Source organism: Vigna umbellata, chromosome 4 (assembly GCF_029865625.1).
Source record: "Vigna umbellata cultivar VRB3 chromosome 4, Vumbellata_1.0, whole genome shotgun sequence".
Taxonomy (NCBI): Eukaryota; Viridiplantae; Streptophyta; class Magnoliopsida; order Fabales; family Fabaceae; genus Vigna; species Vigna umbellata.
Window position 1 is genome coordinate 33,778,206 of NC_142168.1, and position 24,310 is coordinate 33,802,515.

The 24,310-nt window shown below is 33.3% G+C and overlaps 1 protein-coding gene and 1 pseudogene across 2 annotated transcripts in view; both read right to left on the reverse strand.

Moving 5' to 3' along the window:
• LOC148199972 (DEAD-box ATP-dependent RNA helicase 36-like) overlaps positions 1-24,310 on the reverse strand; it is a 102,725-nt pseudogene that overhangs the window by 60,799 nt on the left and 17,616 nt on the right. The gene's annotated exons all lie outside the window — the stretch shown is intronic.
• LOC148199973 (uncharacterized) lies at positions 16,336-21,524 on the reverse strand. The gene is made up of 9 exons (XM_088111273.1): positions 20,650-21,524; positions 19,961-20,016; positions 19,811-19,893; positions 19,599-19,677; positions 18,795-18,905; positions 18,253-18,362; positions 17,562-17,645; positions 17,113-17,150; positions 16,336-17,034 (listed from the first exon to the last, which is right to left on the reverse strand). The coding sequence occupies exons 1-9, from the start codon at positions 21,461-21,463 to the stop codon at positions 16,964-16,966; spliced, it is 1,446 nt and encodes a 481-aa protein (XP_087967399.1). The 5' UTR covers positions 21,464-21,524; the 3' UTR covers positions 16,336-16,963.

Genomic DNA, 24,310 nt, shown 5'->3' on the forward strand with positions numbered 1-24,310 from the left:
ATGATTTCATAATTCATATGATGAACATATACTGCTTGTTATTTTATGATATAGCGATTCGTGGTTGTTTTGAGTGAACTTCAAATTCATAAACATGTTTGATGCATTCTCAACTATTATTTGTCATTTACTTGTGTAATTTATAATTTTAGGGTATAGGATTACGAGTTATAAAGCTAAAGTAATTCTGGATAGTGTACTAAATTATAGAATAGGTCTTAAAATTTTAAGTGTAGATACCAATTAAGTGAATTAAGTAATAAACTACTCTTGCAAATTAAATCGGCTAAGACACATATAAAGATAATAAGAAGATGTTTAGACTAAATGAATCAAGGAAAAACATAAGATAATATTAATTTCATTATGAGAAAAAAAAAACATAATAAAACAAAAACATAAATACATATTTAGTGTCAGTTTGAGTTCAGACAGTGGTATAAAAAAAAATTAAAATAAAACTTTAAAATGGAAAGTGGTAACTGGGTGGCGATCTTAAGGTAAGCTCCGTCGAGGGAGCTCTGGTACGGAATGCAGGAGGCATAGGTGGAGGGATTTGTTTCTCTCTCGTCGTCGATGAATCGGAATGGGGAACAGATCCAGCAGCCTCGGTGCCCTCAAACTACCCAGTCATATTCTTTCAACAAAAATTTGTATGTTAATAATAGAAGAGGAAGAGAAAGATTCAATAAAAATAGAGATATGATCAGAGTTCTTACCATACATGTACTGCGGCAGCAAAGAAAATATAGTGCCAGTGGGGTCTATCTTCGCTTGCATGCGCCTGACCCGATTGCCATGGTTGTTGAACCAGCATTGCACGTTATATTCGCCGGCTTCTCCGAAAGTCCTTAGTCGAGACGCGATCTCAAAGATTTGGGCTCTGCTTGGGTGTGTGACCCCATAATTGTATATGTTGGTCATCATCTTAATCTGATCATCAGTAGGACGCCACCGCTGAGGTGGATCTCTCTATTTCCATTTTTTTTACTCCTCCTCCTCTGAAGTATTCAAAAAAAAAATATATATATATATATATAAAAATAAAAATAAAAATAAAAAGAAAAAAAAAACAAAACAAAAAGCATAACATAAAAATATATATATATATATATATATATATATATTATATTCTTAGTTCAGTGTTTTCTTTATTTGTTTTTGTTTCGTTTTAGGTTTATTTTGTCCAGTCAGTCTTTGATGTTTCAGTGTCTAGTCTCAGATCTGTTTCACGGTCCTTGCAAAAGGGTCCTAAACGGATCTATGTCCAGTTGTCCTTGTCCATGTTGTTCATGTAAATTAAGTTTCTGTGTTTATTTAGTTTTAAGTGGGGTACGTGGCATTGTTCTACCCGATTGTCTCTGCCATACCTTCAATTGAAGGGAGATTAACGTCTGGTTTCCAGCCTATATACCCCTTAAGTTTTAAGACAGTTGTGTTTTAAGTTTAGAAAAATGAGAAAATTTAAAAGGAGAAGAATACAGAAAAGCAAATAAAGCGGCACAGGGAGGAAAGAAAGGAAAGAAGGAACGAGAAACTTAAAGGGGAGTAAGGAAAGAAATAACATGAAGAAAAAAAAAGGAAAGAAGGAAAGGGAGATCCAAGGTTCTGAGGACTTACCCGGAGTAGTAGGGCTTACAGAAGCTCGACGCAGATCTCAGACGCTCCGAAGGCACACTGAGGCAGAGGCTCCGCGCGAACTCCAGACGCTCAGCGGAGAGAAATGAGAGAGAAAGAGAGGGACAGAGAGAGAGAGTGGGCAGTCAGAAATGTCGCTCGACGCAGAGGACTGGCCCTTTTATAGCCAAAATTTTCCCACTGTAGCTACAGTTCCGGTCATTGCCACCGAAACTGTTGTCACAGTACCGGTCATCCTTCTTTCAAAAAAAAAAAAATTTAGGTTAGAGTACAAAGTTTCAATATACTAAATTTATATTGAAATTATAGGTTAGAGTACGAAGTTGGAAGTTGGTAAATTGAAAGTTTTGAGTTATAAGTGATGATTTGGCATAAGTGGTTAGGTTACATAAATCTGGTATGGGAGTTAATGGTTGATTATTTTGTATTTAGGTGATGAGATTTTAAATTAAAAAGTTTTTGTAAAAGGAGGAGATTTTGGGCCTATTATTAAGTCAATTATGACTTAGGAATCTTAGTAGGGAGAAGTCGTATGTTGATTTTAGGAGAAAACCGTTAGAGAAATATCTTCTTGTTAGTAAGTTCAACCATGGGAGAAGCTCTTCGCACGAGGAAATTTCTCTTAAACACATTAGTCAACATTCATTTAGTTTTAATGCTACTTAACTATGAAAGAGTGTGTTAGATCTTTCTCACATTTTAGAAGTAGATGCGACTACAAACAAAGAAGATGTCTCATTACAAGGGCAACCCATAAGTATAGAAAACCATCGAACATAATGACTTAGAGGAAAGATCATCAACTTAGTCAAAGTAGTTTGGGAAAGAAGAGTAAATGAATTTACAAGGAAATAAGGTGAAATAATCATAACCTTATTTTTATGTCGAATTTTCGAGGACGAAAATTTTTGTTGTTGGGGAGAATGTAAGACCCATGAAAAAAAAAAAAAAAATATATATATATATATATATATATATATATATATATTTATTTATAGTAGTAAACTTTAGCATTTTATTAGTAATAATAATTTTAATGGATAGAAAAATGTAAATTTTTGGATATAAAATTATAGTAATTCTAGAGGGAGAGCTTCAAATTTTTGATAACTTATTTAGGATTTTTTTTTAAAGAAAAGTGAATAGTGAATAGTAAATAGTGAATAGTGAATAGTGAATAGTGAATAATTAAAAAAAATATTAAAATAAATTGTGGAAGAGAACACTCCACGTAGAATTAATCATTCAGAGATAAGAATGGTGAATAAAAAATAATTTTTGAATAGTAAAAATGAATAGTAAAAGTGAATAGTAAAAATGAATAGTAAAATTTTTTTGGCTATAAATAGCTAAGGGGGGAGGCTGAAGATTTGCACCAAAATTCTAGAGAAATTGTGAGAGAAGAGAGTTGGAGGAAATTCTAGTTGAAGAGGGGAAATTCTGGAAGTTTCCGGAGAACGATTTGAGAAGAGGAAACTAAGTCTGGAATAGAGGTAAGGGGAGCTAACTTTGAGTATTTCCTTTTGTATTATCTTGAGTCTTGAATATGCTATATTTGGCTTTTGTCTGATCTTAAATCTTGAATATGGAGTATTTTGTTTCTGTATGATCTTGAATTTTAAATGAGAGTATGCTTTTGTGTTGATATCCAAGGGTGGTAGTTGTAAAATGTGATGTTGATTTTGTTATGTCATTTGTATGTTATTAGTTATTTATTTTTGTATTTTGGAAGGATTAGAAATTGTCTAACCGGCTCTGCCAGATTCAATTTCTTATTTCCCCAAACATTTTATTGCTTTCCTTATTTTTTTTTTATTATATTTTGGAAGGATTAGAAGTTGTCTAACCGGCTCTGCCAGATTCAACTTCTTGTTTCCCCAAACGTTTTATTTCTTTACTTATTTATTTTATTGCATTTTGGAAGGATTAGGAGTTGTCTAACCGGCTCTGCCAGATTCAACTTCTTGTTTCCCCAAACTATTTATTGCTTTATTTATTTATTTTATTGCATTTTTGGAAGGATTAGAAGTTGTCTAACCGGCTTTGCCAGATTCAACTTCTTATTTCCCCAAACATGTTATTGTTCTTGTTATTTAATTATATTATATTTTTGGATGGATTAGAAGTTGTCTAACCGGCTCTGCCAGATTCAACTTCTTGTTTCCCCATGAATTTTTATATTAAGATTATTTTTATGATTGTCAAATATTGTATTCTTATATGACCATTTACAGTAATATTTTATTATTGTTAATACTCAAAGTTAGCTCTCCTTACCTCTATTCCAGACTTAGTTTCCTCTTCTCAAATCGTTCTCCGGAAACTTCCAGAATTTCCCCTCTTCAACTAGAATTTCCTCCAACTCTCTTCTCTCACAATTTCTCTAGAATTTTGGTGCAAATCTTCAGCCTCCCCCCCTTAGCTATTTATAGCCAAAAAAATTTTACTATTCATTTTTACTATTCTTTTACTATTCATTTTTACTATTCAAAAATTATTTTTTATTCACCATTCTTATCTCTGAATGATTAATTCTACGTGGAGTGTTCTCTTCCACAATTTATTTTAATATTTTTTTTTAATTATTCACTATTCACTATTCACTATTTACTATTCACTATTCACTTTTCTTAAAAAAATCCTAAATAAGTTATCAAAAATTTGAAGCTCTCCCTCTAGAATTACTATAATTTTATATCCAAAAATTTACATTTTTCTATCCATTAAAATTATTATTACTAATAAAATGCTAAAATTTACTACTATAAATATATATATATATATATATATATATATATATATATATATATATATATATTTTTTTTTTTTTATGGGTCTTACATTCTCTCCAACAACAAAAATTTTCGTCCTCGAAAATTCGACATAAAAATAAGGTTATGATTATTTCACCTTATTTCCTTGTAAATTCATTTACTCTTCTTTCCCAAACTACTTTGACTAAGTTGATGATCTTTCCTCGAAGTCATTATGTTCGATGGTTTTCTATACTTATGGGTTGCCCTTGTAATGAGACATCTTATTTGTTTGTAGTCGCATCTACTTCTAAAATGTGAGAAAGATCTAACACACTCTTTCTTAGTTAAGTAGCATTAAAACTAAATGAATGTTGACTAATGTGCTTAAGAGAAATTTCCTCGTGCGAAGAGCTTCTCCCATGGTTGAACTTACTAACAAGAAGATATTTCTCTAACGGTTTTCTCCTAAAATCAACATACGACTTCTCCCTACTGAGATTCCTAAGTCATAATTGACTTAATAATAGGCCCAAAATCTCCTCCTTTTACAAAAACTTTTTAATTTAAAATCTCATCACCTAAATACAAAATAATCAACCATTAACTCCCATACCAGATTTATGTAACCTAACCACTTATGCCAAATCATCACTTATAGCTCAAAACTTTCAATTTACCAACTTCCAACTTCGTACTCTAACCTATAATTTCAATATAAATTTAGTATATTGAAACTTTGTACTCTAACCTAAATTTTTTTTTTTTGAAAGAAGGATGACCGGTACTGTGACAACAGTTTCAGTGGCAATGACCGGAACTGTAGCTACAGTGGGAAAATTTTGGCTATAAAAGGGCCAGTCCTCTGCGTCGAGCGACATTTCTGACTGCCCACTCTCTCTCTGTCCCTCTCTTTCTCTCTCATTTCTCTCCTCTGAGCGTCTGGAGTTCGCGCGGAGCCTCTGCCTCAGTGTGCCTTCGGAGCGTCTGAGATCTGCGTCGAGCTTCTGTAAGCCCTACTACTCCGGGTAAGTCCTCAGAACCTTGGATCTCCCTTTCCTTCTTTCTTTTTTTTCTTCATGTTATTTCTTTCCTTACTCCCCTTTAAGTTTCTCGTTCCTTCTTTCCTTTCTTTCCTCCCTGTGCCGCTTTATTTGCTTTTCTGTATTCTTCTCCTTTTAAATTTTCTCATTTTTCTAAACTTAAAACACTTAAAACACAACTGTCTTAAAACTTAAGGGGTATATAGGCTGGAAACCAGACGTTAATCTCCCTTCAATTGAAGGTATGACAGAGACAATCGGGTAGAACAATGCCACGTACCCCACTTAAAACTAAATAAACACAGAAACTTAATTTACATGAACAACATGGACAAGGACAACTGGACATAGATCCGTTTAGGACCCTTTTGTAAGGACCGTGAAACAGATCTGAGACTAGACACTGAAACATCAAAGACTGACTGGACAAAATAAACCTAAAAGGAAACAAAAACAAATTAAGAAAACACTGAACTAAGAATCTATATATATATATATATATATATATATATATATATATATATATATATATATATATATATATATATATATATATATTTTATGTTATGCTTTTTGTTTTGTTTTTTTTTTCTTTTTATTTTTATTTTTATTTTATATATATATATATATATATATATATATATTTTTTTTTAATACTTCGAGAGGAAGGAGGAGTAAAAAAAAAGTGGAAATAGAGAGATCCACTTGTCAACGGTGGCGTCCTACTTATGATCAGATTAAGATGATGACCAACATATACAATTATGGGGTCACACACCCAAGCAGAGCCCAAATCTTTGAGATCGCGTCTCGACTAAGGACTTTCGGAGAAACCGGCGAATATAACGTGCAATGCTGGTTCAACAACCATGGCAATCGGGTCAGGCGCATGCAAGCGGAGATAAACCCCACTGGCACTATATTTTCTTTGCTGCCGCAATACATGTATGGTAAGAACTCTGATCATATCTCTATTTTTATTGAATCTTTCTCTTCCTCTTCTATTATTAACATACAAATTTTTGTTGAACGAATATGACTGGGTAGTTATGAGGGCACCGAGGCTGCTGGATCTGTTCCCCATTCCGATTATCATCGACGACGAAAGAGATGAACGACAAATCCCTCCACCTATGCCTCATGCATTCCGTACCAGAGCTCCCTCGACGGAGCTTACCTTAAGATCGCCACCCAGTAACCACTTTCCATTTTAAAGTTTTATATTTTTAATTTTTTTTTTTGTTGGCCGAGTGTGGCCAGAATTTGAATAAGGACTGTAATATGGACACTTAATTTTTTTTATTTTTTTTTTACCAGTGTCTGAACTCAAACTGACACTAAATATGTATTTATGTTTTGTTTTTATTATGTTTTTTTTTCTCATAATGAAATTAATATTATCTTATGTTTTTCCTTGATTCATTTAGTCTAAACATCTTCTTATTATCTTTATATGTGTCTTAGCCGATTTAATTTGCAATGGTAGTTATTACTTAATTCACTTAATTGGTATCTACACTTAAAATTTTAAGACCTATTCTATAATTTAGTACACTATCCAGAATTACTTTAGCTTTATAACTCGTAATCCTATACCCTAAAATTATAAATTACCCAAGTAAATGACAAATAATAGTTGAGAATGCATCAAACATGTTTATGAATTTGAAGTTCACTCAAAACAACCACGAATCGCTATATCATAAAATAACAAGCAGTATATGTTCATCATATGAATTATGAAATCATGAGCAGCCGTATACTAGACAAAATAGACTAATACTCAAAGATAATATCATGTGAAAACCAGTAGCAAAAGATTGACTTCATTTACTTAATTAATTTATAACTTATTTTAATAAATAGTTAAACATATACACATCGTAATTCCTAGTAATTAATTTCAATTTTCTCATTCGGTACACATACTAAAAACTAGATGAGTTCACTCCCCAAACCTTTGCCAAGCTAAGTATATTACATGTTTCACGGTTGGGTTGGGTGCGGGTTATTTCTCTGTTCACACAGAGAATTATTGTTATTACGTTTTATAATGAGTTCGTAGGATAATTTCACTCCTCACACCACTGATATACAGAACATGGTTGATTCCTTTAACCTTGTTACACTAATGCTTTTCCAAAGCTCTTTTTATTCTAGTCTTTGAACTCAACTCTTCTTGTGCAACGTAAGATATCTCACCTCCTCCTTTTGTTCTCGAAACTTCTTAAAACATTACTTCTAAACACTAACATCTTCACTCATCCTTTGAAACCTAAACTCTGGTATTATATCTTCCTATTTTCGAAGGCTTTAACTAATTGTAATATCTTTCCTCAAACCTTCAGAATTTAAGAAAGGAAAATCATCTCTTGTAAGAGTCATGAGTGTGCACCCTCATCACTCCTATTAAGACGTTTTTCTGTTTTCAAAACCTTTAGTTAAATGCAATACTCTACTATTTAGACTTGGAGGAAATGGTAGATTATACTATTTAGACTCAGTCCTTCACAGAGAAGGCACGACAGACCCACAACACAGAGGTCATCCTAAGGACGAACTGCTCTGATACCATTAATGTAACATCCCAAAAATTCACCCTTTAAAAATCAAAATTTGAAATATTGTAATAATACATTTACAGTAACACCCCGTAACCTCATACTTAAATCTATACATAAGTTTTAAGCTCAGACTTAACTGCAAAGATAACATTAAATCCTTCTAATTCGTTCTTCCATCTCTTCCTTCATTTGCACCGAATCACGCGACAATCCTTCATCTGCTCCCGTATAACAAATACGTTATACGATCATCGCAAAAATATGATTTTACAGATACATGCACAAATAAGTAAGGGTGAGCTAACATGCAACACATCATTTATAAAATATGCATAATTACTTTGATATAAACATCATTAACATAATTCATCCTTCTCTACTTGAGACTGGACGATTATTAGAGTATCAGGATAACCTCCAACTACGGGACCCTCAACATCAACATATACACTAATACCATAACATTTCAGAATCTCTCCATGAGATTCATACCATACTCGTATTCCTCAACTCATATTATACCATTACAAAATCTCCACATAATACACATATCATGATCAGATGCATAATTTCATGTCAACATCATAAAATACATTTATCACAGTAATTTTAACATATCTCTTGCATTCACATACTTCCACGTAATTCATGTCATACTATGCATAGTATACTTAATTCAACACCAACACAACATTAACTAAAATTGGAACCGAACACTAAGAACTTTGACCGAACGTTAAAGACCGAACGCTAATAGCCGAACATTATTGGGACGAATACGGTTTGGACGAACGCTATGGACCGGACGCTATCTGCCGAACGTTATTCGCTGAACACTATTTGGTTGGATCCTATTTGAACGAACGCTAGGGAAACATGTACTATTGAGCTGAATGCTAAAACTCGGGACCCTATATTGACCAAACACTCTTAGAACGAACACAGATCAAACACTAGGCCGAACGCTCAAAGCCGAACGCCAGATCGAGCCCTAGTTGAACGAACGTTCAAAGGTCAAATCTCACTGAACACTGCCTATGATGAACACTATCTGAGTGCAACATCATCGAGACCGAATGTTCCCTACGAACGACCCCTAACTATTTACGATCCATACCTGAGACAAGCATCATCCAAACCGAGCATTACCTATGAATGATCACTACCTGAATCATGCATCATCACGACTAATCACTACTTATTAATCGATCGCTACCTAGGAACAAATGTCAAGGCCGATCACTACCCATAAACGATCGCCACCTCAGAAAAACATCAGCAATAAAGATCATTCCCTATAACTCTCGCTTTGAGACAGAACCCTATAAAACCGCACGCTAAGGTCGAAGCCCATTTAACCGAATACGATAAGGACGAACGCTAAGCTTGAAACCCCTTAATCCTAACACTGTAAGGACGAACGTTAAGCTTGAAACCCATTTAACCTAACACCATAAGGACGAACGTTAAGCTTGAAACCCATTTAACCTAACACCATAAGGACGAACGTTTAGCTGAATCCCATTTAACCTAACACTATAAGGACGAACGTTTTGAGTCTTACTTGAACGCCTAGAGCACTCTGCCGAACACCTAAAGCACTGGCCGAACGTATTCAACTAATCCTCAGGGTACCAAATTAAGACCGAACACTAGCTACCTAAGAGCAACTATCATTAAGATCAAAAGCTACCTAATAACGCTCGCTATCTGAGAACAAATATCATCAAGACCGAACGCTCGCTACTATCCATGGACATTCGCTATCTGAGAACAAGGAATATCAAGACCGAACGCTCGCTACAACCTATGGGCGTTCGCTATCTGAGGACAATGAACATCTAGACCGAACGCTCAAGATTGTTACCCGAGAATACCAAGTTAAGAACGAGCGTTTATATTCATTAATACACCAAGGCCGAACGTTTAAGTTTCAAACTTAGAATATTAAATTAAAGCCGAACGCTCACAATCACTAATACCCAAGAACGAACACTTATGATCCAAACTTAAGAATCCCAAATTAAGGACGAACGACTACAATTACTAATTCACTGTATACATTTTGGACGAACGTCTTGTACATGACTAACTTTACCTAAGGACGAACGCGAACGCTCGATACCTTAGAACACAAAACCGAACGCTCGTATATTTGAGCCGACCACGGTCGAGCAAATTGGACGAACGTCCAATTTTGACTCACCAAAATTGGACGTACGCGCGTTCTGCATAAATCTGCAGAATCGCACCAGATTCCAGAAAACCCAGAAAACCCCATTGTTTCACCCCTTTTTCCCAGATTTGCAACAGTATAGTTCTACAATCACTCGTACAGATTCATAGCAAAGAAGGATACTCTAAACATAAAATTATTCATCAAATAATCATAATATGATATCAAACCTATTATTCCTACAATTTATATACACAGATCTAGCTCCCCCTTACATCTATTCCAGACTTAGTTTCCTCTTCTCAAATCGTTCTCCGGAAACTTCCAGAATTTCCCCTCTTCAACTAGAATTTCCTCCAACTCTCTTCTCTCACAATTTCTCTAGAATTTTGGTGCAAATCTTCAGCCTCCCCCCCTTAGCTATTTATAGCCAAAAAAATTTTACTATTCATTTTTACTATTCAAAAATTATTTTTTATTCACCATTCTTATCTCTGAATGATTAATTCTACGTGTAGTGTTCTCTTCCACAATTTATTTTAATATTTTTTTTTTAATTATTCCTTATTCACTATTCACTATTCACTATTCACTATTCACTATTCACTATTCACTATTCACTATTCACTATTCACTATTCACTATTCACTATTCACTATTCACTATTCACTATTCACTATTCACTATTCACTATTCACTATTCACTATTCACTATTCACTATTCACTATTCACTATTCACTATTCACTATTCACTATTCACTATTCACTATTCACTATTCACTATTCACTATTCACTATTCACTATTCACTATTCACTATTCACTATTCACTATTCACTATTCACTATTCACTATTCACTATTTACTATTCACTATTCACTTTTCTTAAAAAAAATCCTAAATAAGTTATCAAAAATTTGAAGCTCTCCCTCCCAAAAATTCACCCTAAAAAAAATTCAAAATTTAAACATTGTAATAATAAAATTACGGTGACACCCCGTAATCTCAACTTAAATCTATACATAAGTTTTAAGCTCAGAGTTGACTGCAAAGATAGCATTGAATCCTTCTAATTTGTTCTTCCATCTCTTCCTTCATTTGCACAGGATCACGCGACAATCCTTCATCTGCTCCCGTATAACAAATACGTTATACGATCATCGCAAAAATAAGATTTTCCGGCACAAACAAACAAGTAAGGGTGAGCTAACATGCAACACAACAATTACAAGACATGCATAAGTGCTTTGATATAAACATCATATAAAATTTATGTTAGACATCCCATATACTATCATACCACAATTCCGACTAGACACTCATCCGGATGATACGTTAATGAGCGATCACGGGAGGTTATGCACTTGTGATGACTTCTATTATTTATTTTTTTTTTTTTACAAATACACTTCCAAAATACTTCATACCATTCACAAGGTTAGTCCCCTCACTATGTCCAAAACCGGCACATAGACCAGGACCTCCTGCTCCTCTCACCACATAATTCATCCTTCTCTACTTGAGACTGGACGATTATTAGAGTATCAGGATAACCTCCAACTACGGGACCCTCAACATCAACATATACACTAATACCATAACATTTCAAAATCTCTCCATGAGATTCATATCATACTCATATTCTTCAACTCATATTATACCATTACAAGATCTCCCCACAATACACATATCATGATCAGATGCATAATTTCGTGTCAACATCATAAAATACATTCTTCACGGTAATTTTATCATATCTCATGCATTCACATATTTTTCACATAATTAACATTGGTTTATACATTCCAAACATTTGTACACATAATTTAATTCAAACTCAGAATCCAACACCATTTGAAAAATAATATTTGAATGAGCACCCGAACTCTTTTGAACGAACGCTACATAACGAACGCTGCTGGACGAACGCTACCGGACGAACGCTACTGGATACCGCTATTGACCAAACCCTATAAGACCGACACCACTTGGACGGACGCTATGAGATCTAATCCAATCTGATCGAACGTTCTATACTGATCACTATTTGAACGAATGCCATCTGACCGAACGCTATCTGCCGAACGCTAACTGACCGAACGCTATTTGGTTGAATATTATTTGGACGAACGCTAGGAGATCATGTACTGAGCCGAACACCATATTGATCGAACACTCTTAAAACGAACACTGAGAGATCAAACACTAGGCCGAACGCTCAAAACCGAACACCATAATCAATTAAACACTATTTGGACGAACGCTAAAACCGAACACTATATGAACGAACGCAAAGATTGAGCACTAAGACTTCACTGTTTGGACGAACGTTCAAAGTTCGAACCTTATAAAGACCGAACGCTGTCTATGTCGAATACTATCTGACGACAAACATCATCGAGACCGGGCGTTCGTTAACAACGATTACTAACTTAGAATAAACATCATCAAAACCGAACGCTATCTACCATTAATACCGAACGCCTAAGATCGAATCCTGAGATTACCTGGTCAAGATCGAACGCTAACTATCATTGTTACACCCAGATCAAACGCTTACCAACTAAACCTCAGAATACCCAAGACCGAACGCTTACGATCCAAACTTACAAATCCCAGATTAAGGACGAACGACTACAATTATACAGTTTGGACGAACGTCTTGTACATTACTAACTTTACCTAAGGACGAACGCGAATGCTCGCTAGCTTTAAATGACCGAACGTTCCAAAACTGGCTGACCTTGGTCGAGCACTATACGGACGAACGTTCTAAGTTGGCTGATTCGGGCGGACGCTCAGAACAATTACCGAACGTTCGGAAATTGGCCGACCACTATTTGGTCGAGCACTGTTGGAACGAACGTCCAATTTTGATTCACCAAAATTGGACGTACGCGCGTTCTGCAGAAATTCTGCAGAATCGCACCAGAGTCCAGAAAAAAAAAAACCCAGAAACCCCATTTTCATCCCCTTCTTCCCAGATTTGCATTAAATACAGATTATTTCAACAATTAATGAAATAAATCAAACTCCCCTTACCTCTTGAAGACTTCCTTTGTAAAATTTGGGATCTATCTCCTCTCCGACGTGCAGATCAAGATCTCCTTGCAACTTCAGCAGCTCTCCACTTCCTTTCCCAGATCTTGGTGCAAGAACTCCACCCTCACAAGATGCCCAACCCAGATCCTCCCCTCAGCTCTTCTGAAGTTGGTACTGCTTCCCTTGGGTGTTCTTGGATGGTTGAAAATGGAAGAAAGGATTTCCTTCCTCTGGGTTGCTCTCCCTCCAGAGGTGCGTGCAGAATAAAATTTGAGGCTCTTTAGCTGGGCCCAAATCCTCTTTCCTTTTTTTTTTTTTTTTACTTCAGAACACTTCCAGGATTCTCACCCTCTTCATTGAAACACCAAGACTTAGGGTCTTTCTTCCAACCACCCAATCACGCACACTCGCCACTGTCTCAGCTAAAACCGACCGCCATCAGCTACATCCAAACCGCCACCAGCATGCCCACCGTCAAGATCATCGTCGGTCGTCACCGGAGCTCTTCCCCTTCTCCTCTCTCGCGTGCGAGAAGTGTGGTTGGAATGGTTACGGATTATTGGTGAGATGAGTGTGATACTCTCTGGTTGCAGGTTCAAGAAATAATGGTTTGATGAAGATTGGTGGATGTTGGCTCCTTCCTCCCTGATGATGGTCGTAAGTAAGGATGAAGATGGGTGATAAGCAGAGATGGGTCAGTGCCTAGTAGCAGTGGGCGTGTGGATGATGATTGTGATGATGTGCAGAGAGAAGGGTGAGTGCGGGACGGAGATCATTTCCCCCCGTCTTTTTCCCCTTCCAATCATTCCACTTCCATAATGCACTCCAATAATGCAAACAGTGGGTGTCCTACCACTTTTAAAAAAAATGAGGTCCTTACAACCTACCTTTTAAATAATGGTATTAATTACCAGACGTTGCATTTAGGAATTTTTTTTGCGGTAATTGTAACGTACGTTTTCTTAAGAAAATTTGTTGTATACGTTAATCACAGCCGTTAAATAATTACAATTAATTAAGCGTTACAATTTGCGATCAATGAGCTCTGAAAACGTAAGTATACAAAATAATCATATTACTTAATTTACCAACAATTTTATTAAAATCATAAATAATGTCTATTAATTGATTTTTAAACAAGCATATTAATTACATATGTTAGACATTGTTAAAACTAATTGCAATTGTATTTTAAATAATTAAAACTAGTTACATTTTTTTAGACAATGCCATTGGGATTTTTATTTTTTTGCGTTACAATTGTTGCAAAAAAATTCATTTTCAGTAAATCTAACCGTTGATAGATTTTGGTACGAATGCGATGGCTAATTACAATAAATGTAAAACTCCATATATAATATAAATATTATTTAATCTTCATAAATTTATAAAAAATTATGAGGAGAAAGTATTATTTTTTTGGACATAAAATTTCTTCCATGTAAAGCATTCACGAGATTCAGATTTAATCTTGCAAGGCCCATTCTCAGTGATCTCCCAAGAACATCGATTGTGGAAACAATATCCATCCCTTTTTTGTACATAAATGTTAAAATAAAACTCAGCTTCTATCCATACGAAGCGACAAAAGTACAAGGTTATAGGAAAAAAGTAATTAGGGTAAAATCGAAAACGATGTGTTTTATTAACATCGAGTGTAACAAGACCCTTATCGTTGTACTTGTCTTTGCAGTGAAAAGTCAAGGACTCCATGTTTAATTTGTTGGTTATTTCAACTGTAACTTTTGTAGGAAGAATTGGAATTGCAGTGACTCTACCTTTCAATTGCAGAAGAAGAACTAAAAACGAATAAAGTATTATCATGATTTTGGAGATTGAATCCATGAATTTCCTCTTTGATAAGGTAACTTCAAATAAGATTCATTTCTTGAAGTGAGGTACACATATAAATACCCTAACTAACCATTATTTACTATTAATTGCACATCTACTTCAACTTTATTACATAATTAAATTTCAAACTTCTCATAAATTTTGATATGTTCAATTGATTCCTTATCAAATCTTTTTGATTTATTGGGTATTCAAAATTTTTATTTTTTTCAATTTAATATTTAGATTTCAATTTTTTCTATTGAGTATGTCACTTGATTGTTATCTTGTCTCCTTATATTGCTTTTTTGTATTCATATATTAGGAAATGTGATGTTTTATAGTTAATATAAAATGATATTGAACAATAAAAGTTATTTGTCATTTTGTATTAATCACAAAATCTCACGTTTTTTAACACCTCCAAAGTCCTTGTATTTAATTTGTTGGTTATTTCGACAATAATTTTTGGGGAAGAATTGGAACTGCACTTTTGCTATCTAATTATCAACATGATAAGGTTTAACACTTGTTACCATTGAAGAACACATAAACATTTTATGTTTACAGCTAAATAACATATTAACAGCATACTTAAATTGTTAAATTTCAAAAAAGTAGAAAATCAGACATGCAATTAACTTTTTATAGGGATTAAGAATTCCTACATTCAAGAAACTATATTTACTGAAAATGGATTTAAACAAACTTAAAAATAACTTTATCACTTATGTAGTCCTACTGATATGGCCAAATTAATCACATGCTCATCTATCATCCTAGATTTAAGAAGAAAAACTTATATCATCCAGGAATTTTGAAGAACTCCAACCAATCATGTTTATAGACAAATGTCTCATGAGTGAGATAACACATTTGAAATGTGGACTTTAGGATCCTCCACTTCAATGTTATGTTAAATTTCAGGTACAGAGTCAACAACACCAGAGTCAATATTTAGTTACAGCTACAATACTTTGTTAGCAATAAAAATAGCTTGAACTTTTGAAAAGGGAAGGAGATAAGGAAACTAGAATCTCCACGTTTTGAATTTAAAAAATGAAAACTAGTCAAAATAGCTTAAACGTGAATCATGGATGCACGACCAGACCAAACATGCACCAAATAATGTCACAATATCACTTTCTCAATACAATGGAAACTATAATTAAAATTATGCATAACTGAAACTAATGTTACTCTATTTCATTCATATAACACTAACAAACTATATTTCCACTAGTGGAACAAAAATAAGCAATATAAATAAGAAGTTATTTATCAAATGACAATGTAAAAAAAATTTACTTTTGTCAAGTAAAATTTTTAAAGTTAATACATTAGACCAAGCCACTTCATCTACAAAACCACATATCTAGAATTTTTCTTTTCAGCGCATTAATATTTTCTCCATACAAATACAAAACAAATTTTACAGAACATTGCTCTCGATTTTATATACCTGATATGTCGAGAAAGAACTCTAAAACTACAAAAAAAAAAGTTTAGAGAAAGGAATACATGCTTGACATTTTGTTTATTAGGAGTCATACATAGTTTGTGAAAGCTTTTCTTAATTTTTCTTTTAAATACAACCCATTTTCCCATTCTGTTTTCAAAAGTTTGCATAGAGAAAAATGAAAACAATAAGAAACAACAAAAACATTTTTTATGGTTTCCTGTTTTCATTTTATGTATTCAATGCTTCTTTCTTAAGCAAGTCTTTAAATCAGAAAACAAAATAAAAATAAGATCCTTTACGATTAAAAGTGAAAAGAAAAAAAATGAAAATCAAAAAATATTTTATCAAACCAAAGCAACCCCTAAAGCATTTTGCATTTTTTTACCCGAAAAGAAGAGCATGCCATGGATCTTAATCCCATTATCATGGGAGGGAGCAACATGGCAAGGATGTTAGAGATAGCTTTTAGTGATAGCCTCTTCCAGCTCTTCAAAGTCCCATGCATCGTCTGCTGAATATTGCCCTGAAGATAAGAAGAGGACCATATAAACATTTTTACACAATTATTCTTGGAAGTCACCTCAACGGGAAGACCACTTACCAATTGAATCTCTTCGGAGAGCAGTTAAATGGGCACAGCTGCAAAATTACAGCAATAGGTCAACAATAGCAACTCAACTTTGGTGTTGAAGGATATTACAGTATTTTCTCGTCTACCTGACCATACTCATTTTTGCACCAACTGAATACTTCAGACTAAAATTTAAACATCGACTTCATTTGAAATATTTGATACTAAATTAACCATGTTGGATAGAGTCTCTGCTGATAGCAACTAAGGAATAAAATGAAATCTAGCATGAAAGGACTAAATCATCATGGACTATTATACAGGCAAGAAGAAAACTAAATCAACGGATAAATGAGGTAAGAAAATTATAACAAGAGATTGACAATATTTCTACAAGTCATGTTGCTCTCGTAATGACTGAGTCATGTTGTTCTTGTTATGAGAAAGAAATGTAAAGAAAAGGAATAATAAACGAATACCTGTCAAGAGCCTTCCCAAAATCTGCACAAAGTGACCGAATATATGTCCCTTTGGAACATGTTACTCTAAAAATCAAATTTTGTCTGCAAAAATAATATAACACGGATATAGTAGGTTGAAAATAAAACAAATCAGCTAAAACTCTAAAAGCAGATAATTTCCAAAGATACTTTATAAGGAGAATTCTCTCTCTTGGCAAATTTTTTTATTATGATCAAAACAACTGTTTGGTTATAGATTCAAAGGCCACAGAAGCATTTAACTTCCTAACCATAGAGTTTTTTATTTGGAGCTCAAAGAGTAGCAATCTTCCTTAACCAGGTATTCAAAACATTTTTCTAGTCTTTAGGACTTATGTATAACCTGCCACTTTGAGGAGTTTATAGCATTTAAAACCTTTTCCTTTGGCTGGTGGACAAATTCTTGGTACTGTCCCGTGGTCGGTAAACAAAATTATTGAGAGCATAAAAGGTTGAAGATTTAAACTTTGATTGGATTTCAAGAATGATAATGGCAACATTTTTTCAGGTTTCTTGTTAACTTCCTAATGGCAAAAAATTTTCTGGGTGATCACTGACATGCATTTATTTTGTTGTCCAGCAGTATTCATTTCAACTGTTATAAATGGCTCTGCTAAATCTTGATTCAGAAAGGGCAGGGAGTTTAGAATGGAGGCTACCAAACGGCTACCTGTCACTTAAGCTGCGCTCTGTGTCAAACTGGAAAATTGAAATTCGTCTAGGTGAAAGTTCAATGCTTTCTCCTCTCCTTGCTTTCTCATACATCTTTTCACCTCCAACCTATGAAGAGGTAGTGACAACATGTAAGGAACTGAGCAAGTTTCCTTAATAACTAAAATAAAATACCACAACAGCAACAAGAAGAGACGTCTTTCTTTTCCAATTGGTGAAGACATTTATATGAATTAAACAATGATATCATGTTTTCTCACAAACCTTTAGAAAAGATAAAATTTCCCAGCGCTAAACTGCTCCGAATGAACCATGACGCAGATAATATTGATGCATTACAAACTGAACTGAGTTTAAAACTATTACAAATAGATGAAGTTGCAAATTTTTACACCAAAATTATTTAAATTAAGTAGACTCAATTAACAATTACACATCAGAGACAAATTTAACACCTCAAATATTCTAATGACGTATAAGGCAAAAAAATACTTCAACACCATGCCCAAAGCACAATTCAAGAATGGCAAAAGTTCTTACTTTAATAGCTGAGAACATAGGAGGAACTTGCCAGATCTCCCCACAAAAGGACAAAGCATTCCTCTTTATATCCTCATCTTTGATATGCTCCCATGGCTCACGTTGAATGACCTACAAATTAAGTTGGATTATCAGTTAAGATATTGCAAATGGTTTAAAGTTAAACAAAATGTACTGTCATATTAAATACAAGTTTTAATTCTCCATCATCGGGACTAATGAGTCACATCAAATGACATGCGTTCAACACTCCACGCTTGAACATTGTTCAAGTTTCAAACAGCAAATACAATATTCAGACATGCTTCGTTCAAAGTGAGATTTTAAACATAAATATAGACATACATCGATCAAATAGTTATTATTTTGCATAACAAACTGCTTAATGGTTGCCGAATTTGAATCCATGCTAACAGGTATCTCAATTTTAACAATGCACATACGGGCTTTCAGCACAAGTTGAGGGCAGGCTAGTAGTTGTGTTCTTTGTAAAAGATTCAAGGTTTCCATGCTAAGCAGCACTTTAAAAATAGAAGTCATTATTTATTTATCTCTCTCCTGATGGATCAACCTACTAAATTGAGACGTTCTTTGGGGTTGGATGATTTGCTGAAGTTTCAAGATCGACTGATTCTTATTGCAGCCAAAGCAATATAGACAAAATGTTCTAAACTTCAATTCACAAAAAGGTTATTCACTTTTTTGCTGAAAAGGTTATTATACATGAATTTATGTTGTTCCATTGATGGCAAAAGTACACTTTTTTTCTGGTTCATAATGATGAGAAAACTAAATTAAACTCACTGGTGAGTCAGCATCCCATGTTGAAGTAGCCTCCCCCAAGCGGAAAACCCCACTATAACCCTTAATCATTCCTTGATATCTGAAACAGAGAAGTTCAAGTGTCCAGAAAAGTTACTCAGATAAAACATTTCAACCAAAATAAAAATTATAAGATAGTGAAACAGGCAACACTACTAAGTACTTAAACAGGAAACTTTAAAATTTTCAATCACCTGTCTACCAGTTTCGTTGCTTTGCCAACACACACAATCAATAAACCAGTAGCCATTGGGTCAAGGGTCCCAGCATGACCTACCTGTAAATCAGATATATTAGTCATCACAGAGAAGCAAACTAAAGTAAAGACATGCGGCGGAAAGAACCTTTTTCACTTTGACAAGGCGACGCAGCTTTCCACAAACCGTGAATGAAGTCCAACCTGCAAAAGAGTTACATGGCAGTTCAATTTTCATTGCCAGGCAAAAATATATCTATTCTTTAATAAATTTCAAAGTTACAAAGTTTTTTATAAATGGAAATTTGAGAAAAAACAAAACTGCATATATATATATATATATATATATATATATATATATATATATATATATATATATATATATATATATATATAAACAGAAACTTAAATAAAACTAACCCTGCAAGATCCATAAATATGACACCACAAAAATAATGAATCTTAGACTACATGATTCATTAGCACTACTGCACTATGTTTTCATTCGTGAGCATCAACCATACTCCCCCCGCCCTGAATAATTATTATATGGTCTGATTGAACCACGTATCCATAGTCCTCACCAATCTCTAAATGACATAGGTCCACACTTATTACATGTTATGTCTTCGACAGATTAGATTTGTAATGACTATGGTAGTTTTAGATATATAATAATTTCTTCTTCACTGAGTCCAAAACCATGTAATAGTTTCTCCTCTGCCCAGAATAAAACTTGCATGCATTTTACAACAAGCATTTCATAGCGCACAATTAACTCCAGTTTCATAGTGAAGCAAAGAAATGAATGAATATAATGTGTAATGTTAAGTTGACCTTTCGGTTTGTTGACCAAAACCACAGTGCCATGCGGACTATCCCACACGGGAGGAAGACCAGTCCTCCTTGACGAAAGAAAAGGCTCTCCAACTTGAACATCCTTGTTACTACCAGGAACCTTCTTCAAATCCTTGAAGAACTCCTCAACCTTCTTCTCCTTCAGTTCTCTACTTCCACTCTCACCCTCGCCCTTCTCTTTTCCCTCAAAAAACACCAACTTTTCATCCACCCCAACATCTTTCTTCCTACCCTCACCCCGTCCATCTGCTTTAACATCAACATTTGCACTATTGATATTTGACTGTCCCGCTTGGAGAAAGGCCTTGTCAAGCGACTGATCAGGAAAGTACTTCTTCTCCAACTGATAAACCATCTTGTAATGCTTGTCCTTCTCCCAGGGATACGTAAACGCGTCGTGGAAGTACAACTCTTCCTCCCTCTTGTGCAGCGTGGGGAATTCCACCACCTCGGGCTTCAACTCCACGAACCCTTCGTCACGGCGCCCAGCGCCCTCTTGGTCGGAATCGGAGCCGTACATCCTTTTCCTCCGCTTGTTATAGTACTTCCTCTGGGCCTTGTCGAGTTGGGGGCGAGTCTCGGAAGCTGGGTCGTCCGGTTCGGGTGAGTCAATTGGTCGAACAGTTGGTGGGCGAGGGTAAGATGGACGGTTGATAATGAGTTCATATTGGAGAGGATATGGAGTGGTAGAGAGGAGTCTTGGGCGTGAAAAAGCAAAGGAAGAAGAAGAAGATGGTGCTGGGAAGAGCCTTTGACAATGGCAGAAGAAGAATCCGAACCTCGTTGAGGACATTGGTAGGGAACGGAAGCAGAGAAGAGAAGAAAGGATAGAGAAAGAGAAGTGGATTAAAGTAAATAATTGTAATGACATTTATATTATATATTTATATATATTAAAGTAATTAATATTTTATTCACTCTTATTTCAAAATGATCTTAATTTTTTTATTTGAAATTGAAACAAATTAATTAAAAAAAATTAATGTGTAAAGTTGATTTTAAAATTTTAAGTATTTTTAAAATCATGTAATTCTGTTAAATGTTATTAATAAAATGGTTTAAATATTCTTTTTGATTTTATAAATTAATTACTTCCAATTAATAACTTTTAAATTTTAATTTACATTCGTTCTTATTCAAATTAAACTAAGTGTGTATAGTTAATTAAATAAACTGCATTACATCTTTAACTATTCATCATTTAAATTTAATTTATACTCATTTTGAATAAAATACAACAAAAGACATTAGTAATTCATAATATAATATAATTGTTTCTAATTTCTTTTAATAACATTAATCGTATCTACTACATGTTTGTTATTCAAATTTTCTCTATCGAGTTAACACTTACTTTGAATTAATTATTTAAAAAATTTAATAATCATTTATATATATATATATATATATATATATATATATATATATATATATATATATATATATTTCATAACCATAATATAATCATTCATCATCCATATCTTATTTATTGTGAAAACTTAAAAATTAGTTAAGACATTTTAATATTTTATTATTAAAAGATGTTAAACATAAAAAAAACTCTATTATAAAAAAGTTTTCTTTTTATAAAACTCTCTACCTTTCTACGATCTTTTCTCTAGAAATTTTCTACTATCTTTTGAGATTTTTAAACTCATATTTTATCTCTTTTTAGATCAAAGCACACTTTCAATGAATAAGATGTTTAACCAATCAATTTTTCAAATAGAATAAGTACAATTTCTATCTTATTTTAGTTAATATTGATTGCATGAAATTCTTTAATCATGTATGCAATTTTACTAGTTCTCTAAAAATCTTTGTTCTATTATGATTATAAATATGTGCTAAGAACATTAATATAAGTTTTCTTCATGTTTTTGGAACATCATATCAGATAATGAGTCCAAAATTTTAGAATAAATAAAGGAAACTAGTAGTAATTTTATACTTATATATGTTTTTTTTACATGTATATTAACTTTAATTGAGATTATCTGATTTGTTTGATGTTGATATTAAAAAAAAGGTATAAGTATCTATTTAATTAGATAAAAAATAAATAAAATAAGATAAACAAAAGTAAAATAGGAATAAAATAATAACATCAAAACATTTATGTCATAAAATTCTCTCATTTATTTTATTATATTATTATATAATTTCTATAGTTTTGGGAAACCATCTTAGAGAGGTACTTTCTAATGTTCCCACTTAAAACAAACATCATAGTTAGGATAATGTTTACACGGTCCTTTCTTGAATATCGTCCATGCACATTGACTACAATCATCTCTATCTTCATTATAAATATCAAAATAATGACTTCCTCCAACCCATTTAAAACTACAAAAGTACAAAGTAACCTTCCTCAAGAAATTAGGTTTAAAACTAAATTTATAAGCTTCCTCATAATTCAATGTGTATATCCCAAGATCATGATGCTTGTCTTTGCAATGAATTGTCAAGTTCTTTGAAACAAAATTGTATATTAGAATATCTACTTTGTCAGGAGGAAAAGTATAACCTTCTACAACTCCACCCTCACTTCCTTTCAATGGAAAAGGAGAAAGTATTGTTAAAATCAAAGAAAGTATCAATCCAATTTTGGAGATTGAGATCATCTTTTCTCAATAATTTCTTGCAATTTTGGAAAAAATGTTTCATTCTTATGTATTATGTAGGAAAATTATTCAATCACAAATTGTATTGAATTTATGACGTTGATTAAAATAGGCATTTATGATAAGTTGTGCAACTATTTAATGCATCAATCAAATTTAATAGAGAATACTTGAATATTTATTATTTATTCATTAAAACATGTCCTTTTGGAGTCATTCCTTTTAACACTTTTCTTTTTTTCAATTTTGTTTTCAGGACGTTATAAAATTCATACTCTCATTAATGCTTTATAAAATAAATATTTATATAAAAAACATTAATTTAATTTGTATAATTATTTATAAATAATAAGATTAAATATTTAAGTCTAATATAAATTCTAGCAATTTGAAATTCTAACTTTACATATATTTCAAAAAAATCTTTCCATTCAAATCAATTTAAAACTTTGCTTGTGTTTTACTCTGTATTCGCGAACATCTCAAGTACATGATCTAATATGTACTCGGCCGAAGACTCTTCGAACAATAACAGTTTATTAATTATTTTAAAATATTAAATTTTCTAATTTTTCAGTTAAAAATATCAATTACTCGATAAAATTTCAACGTTAAATGTATTTTAATATATATATATATATATATATATATATATATATATATATATATATATATATATATATATATATAAATACGTAAAACATATTTAATCATCATCTATGACTTCAACTAATCTTGAATTTGTTTTGGGCATGCCTAGGGGTATGCCATCAATACTGATGGGGTGCCATGAAAAAGAGACGCTGCTTCAGATCTCAAGTTGGGGAAGACAAAGATAGTGTGTGCAAAAAAGATGGGAAAGGGGAGTGTTGTTGACAGTGCAAGCGACGTTATTAGGCACATCGTGAGGCAACGAATTTGGTCAAAGGTTTTAGGGCTAAGTTGCTTTGCTTTGATAGAGAAGATGGCCATAAATAGAGGGAATAAAAATGCTACACTGTATGGATGGTGAGGAA

Coding starts and splice junctions, on each gene's coding strand:
- LOC148199973 (XM_088111273.1), bottom strand. CDS start 21,463: ATGTCCTCAACGAGGTTCGGATTCTTCTTCTGCCATTGTCAAAGGCTC. Junction 18,906..19,598: donor CATGGGATGCTGACTCACCA/GTGAGTTTAATT, acceptor CTTAATTTGTAG/GTCATTCAACGTGAGCCATG. Junction 17,151..17,561: donor TTTGGGAAGGCTCTTGACAG/GTATTCGTTTAT, acceptor GTAATTTTGCAG/CTGTGCCCATTTAACTGCTC.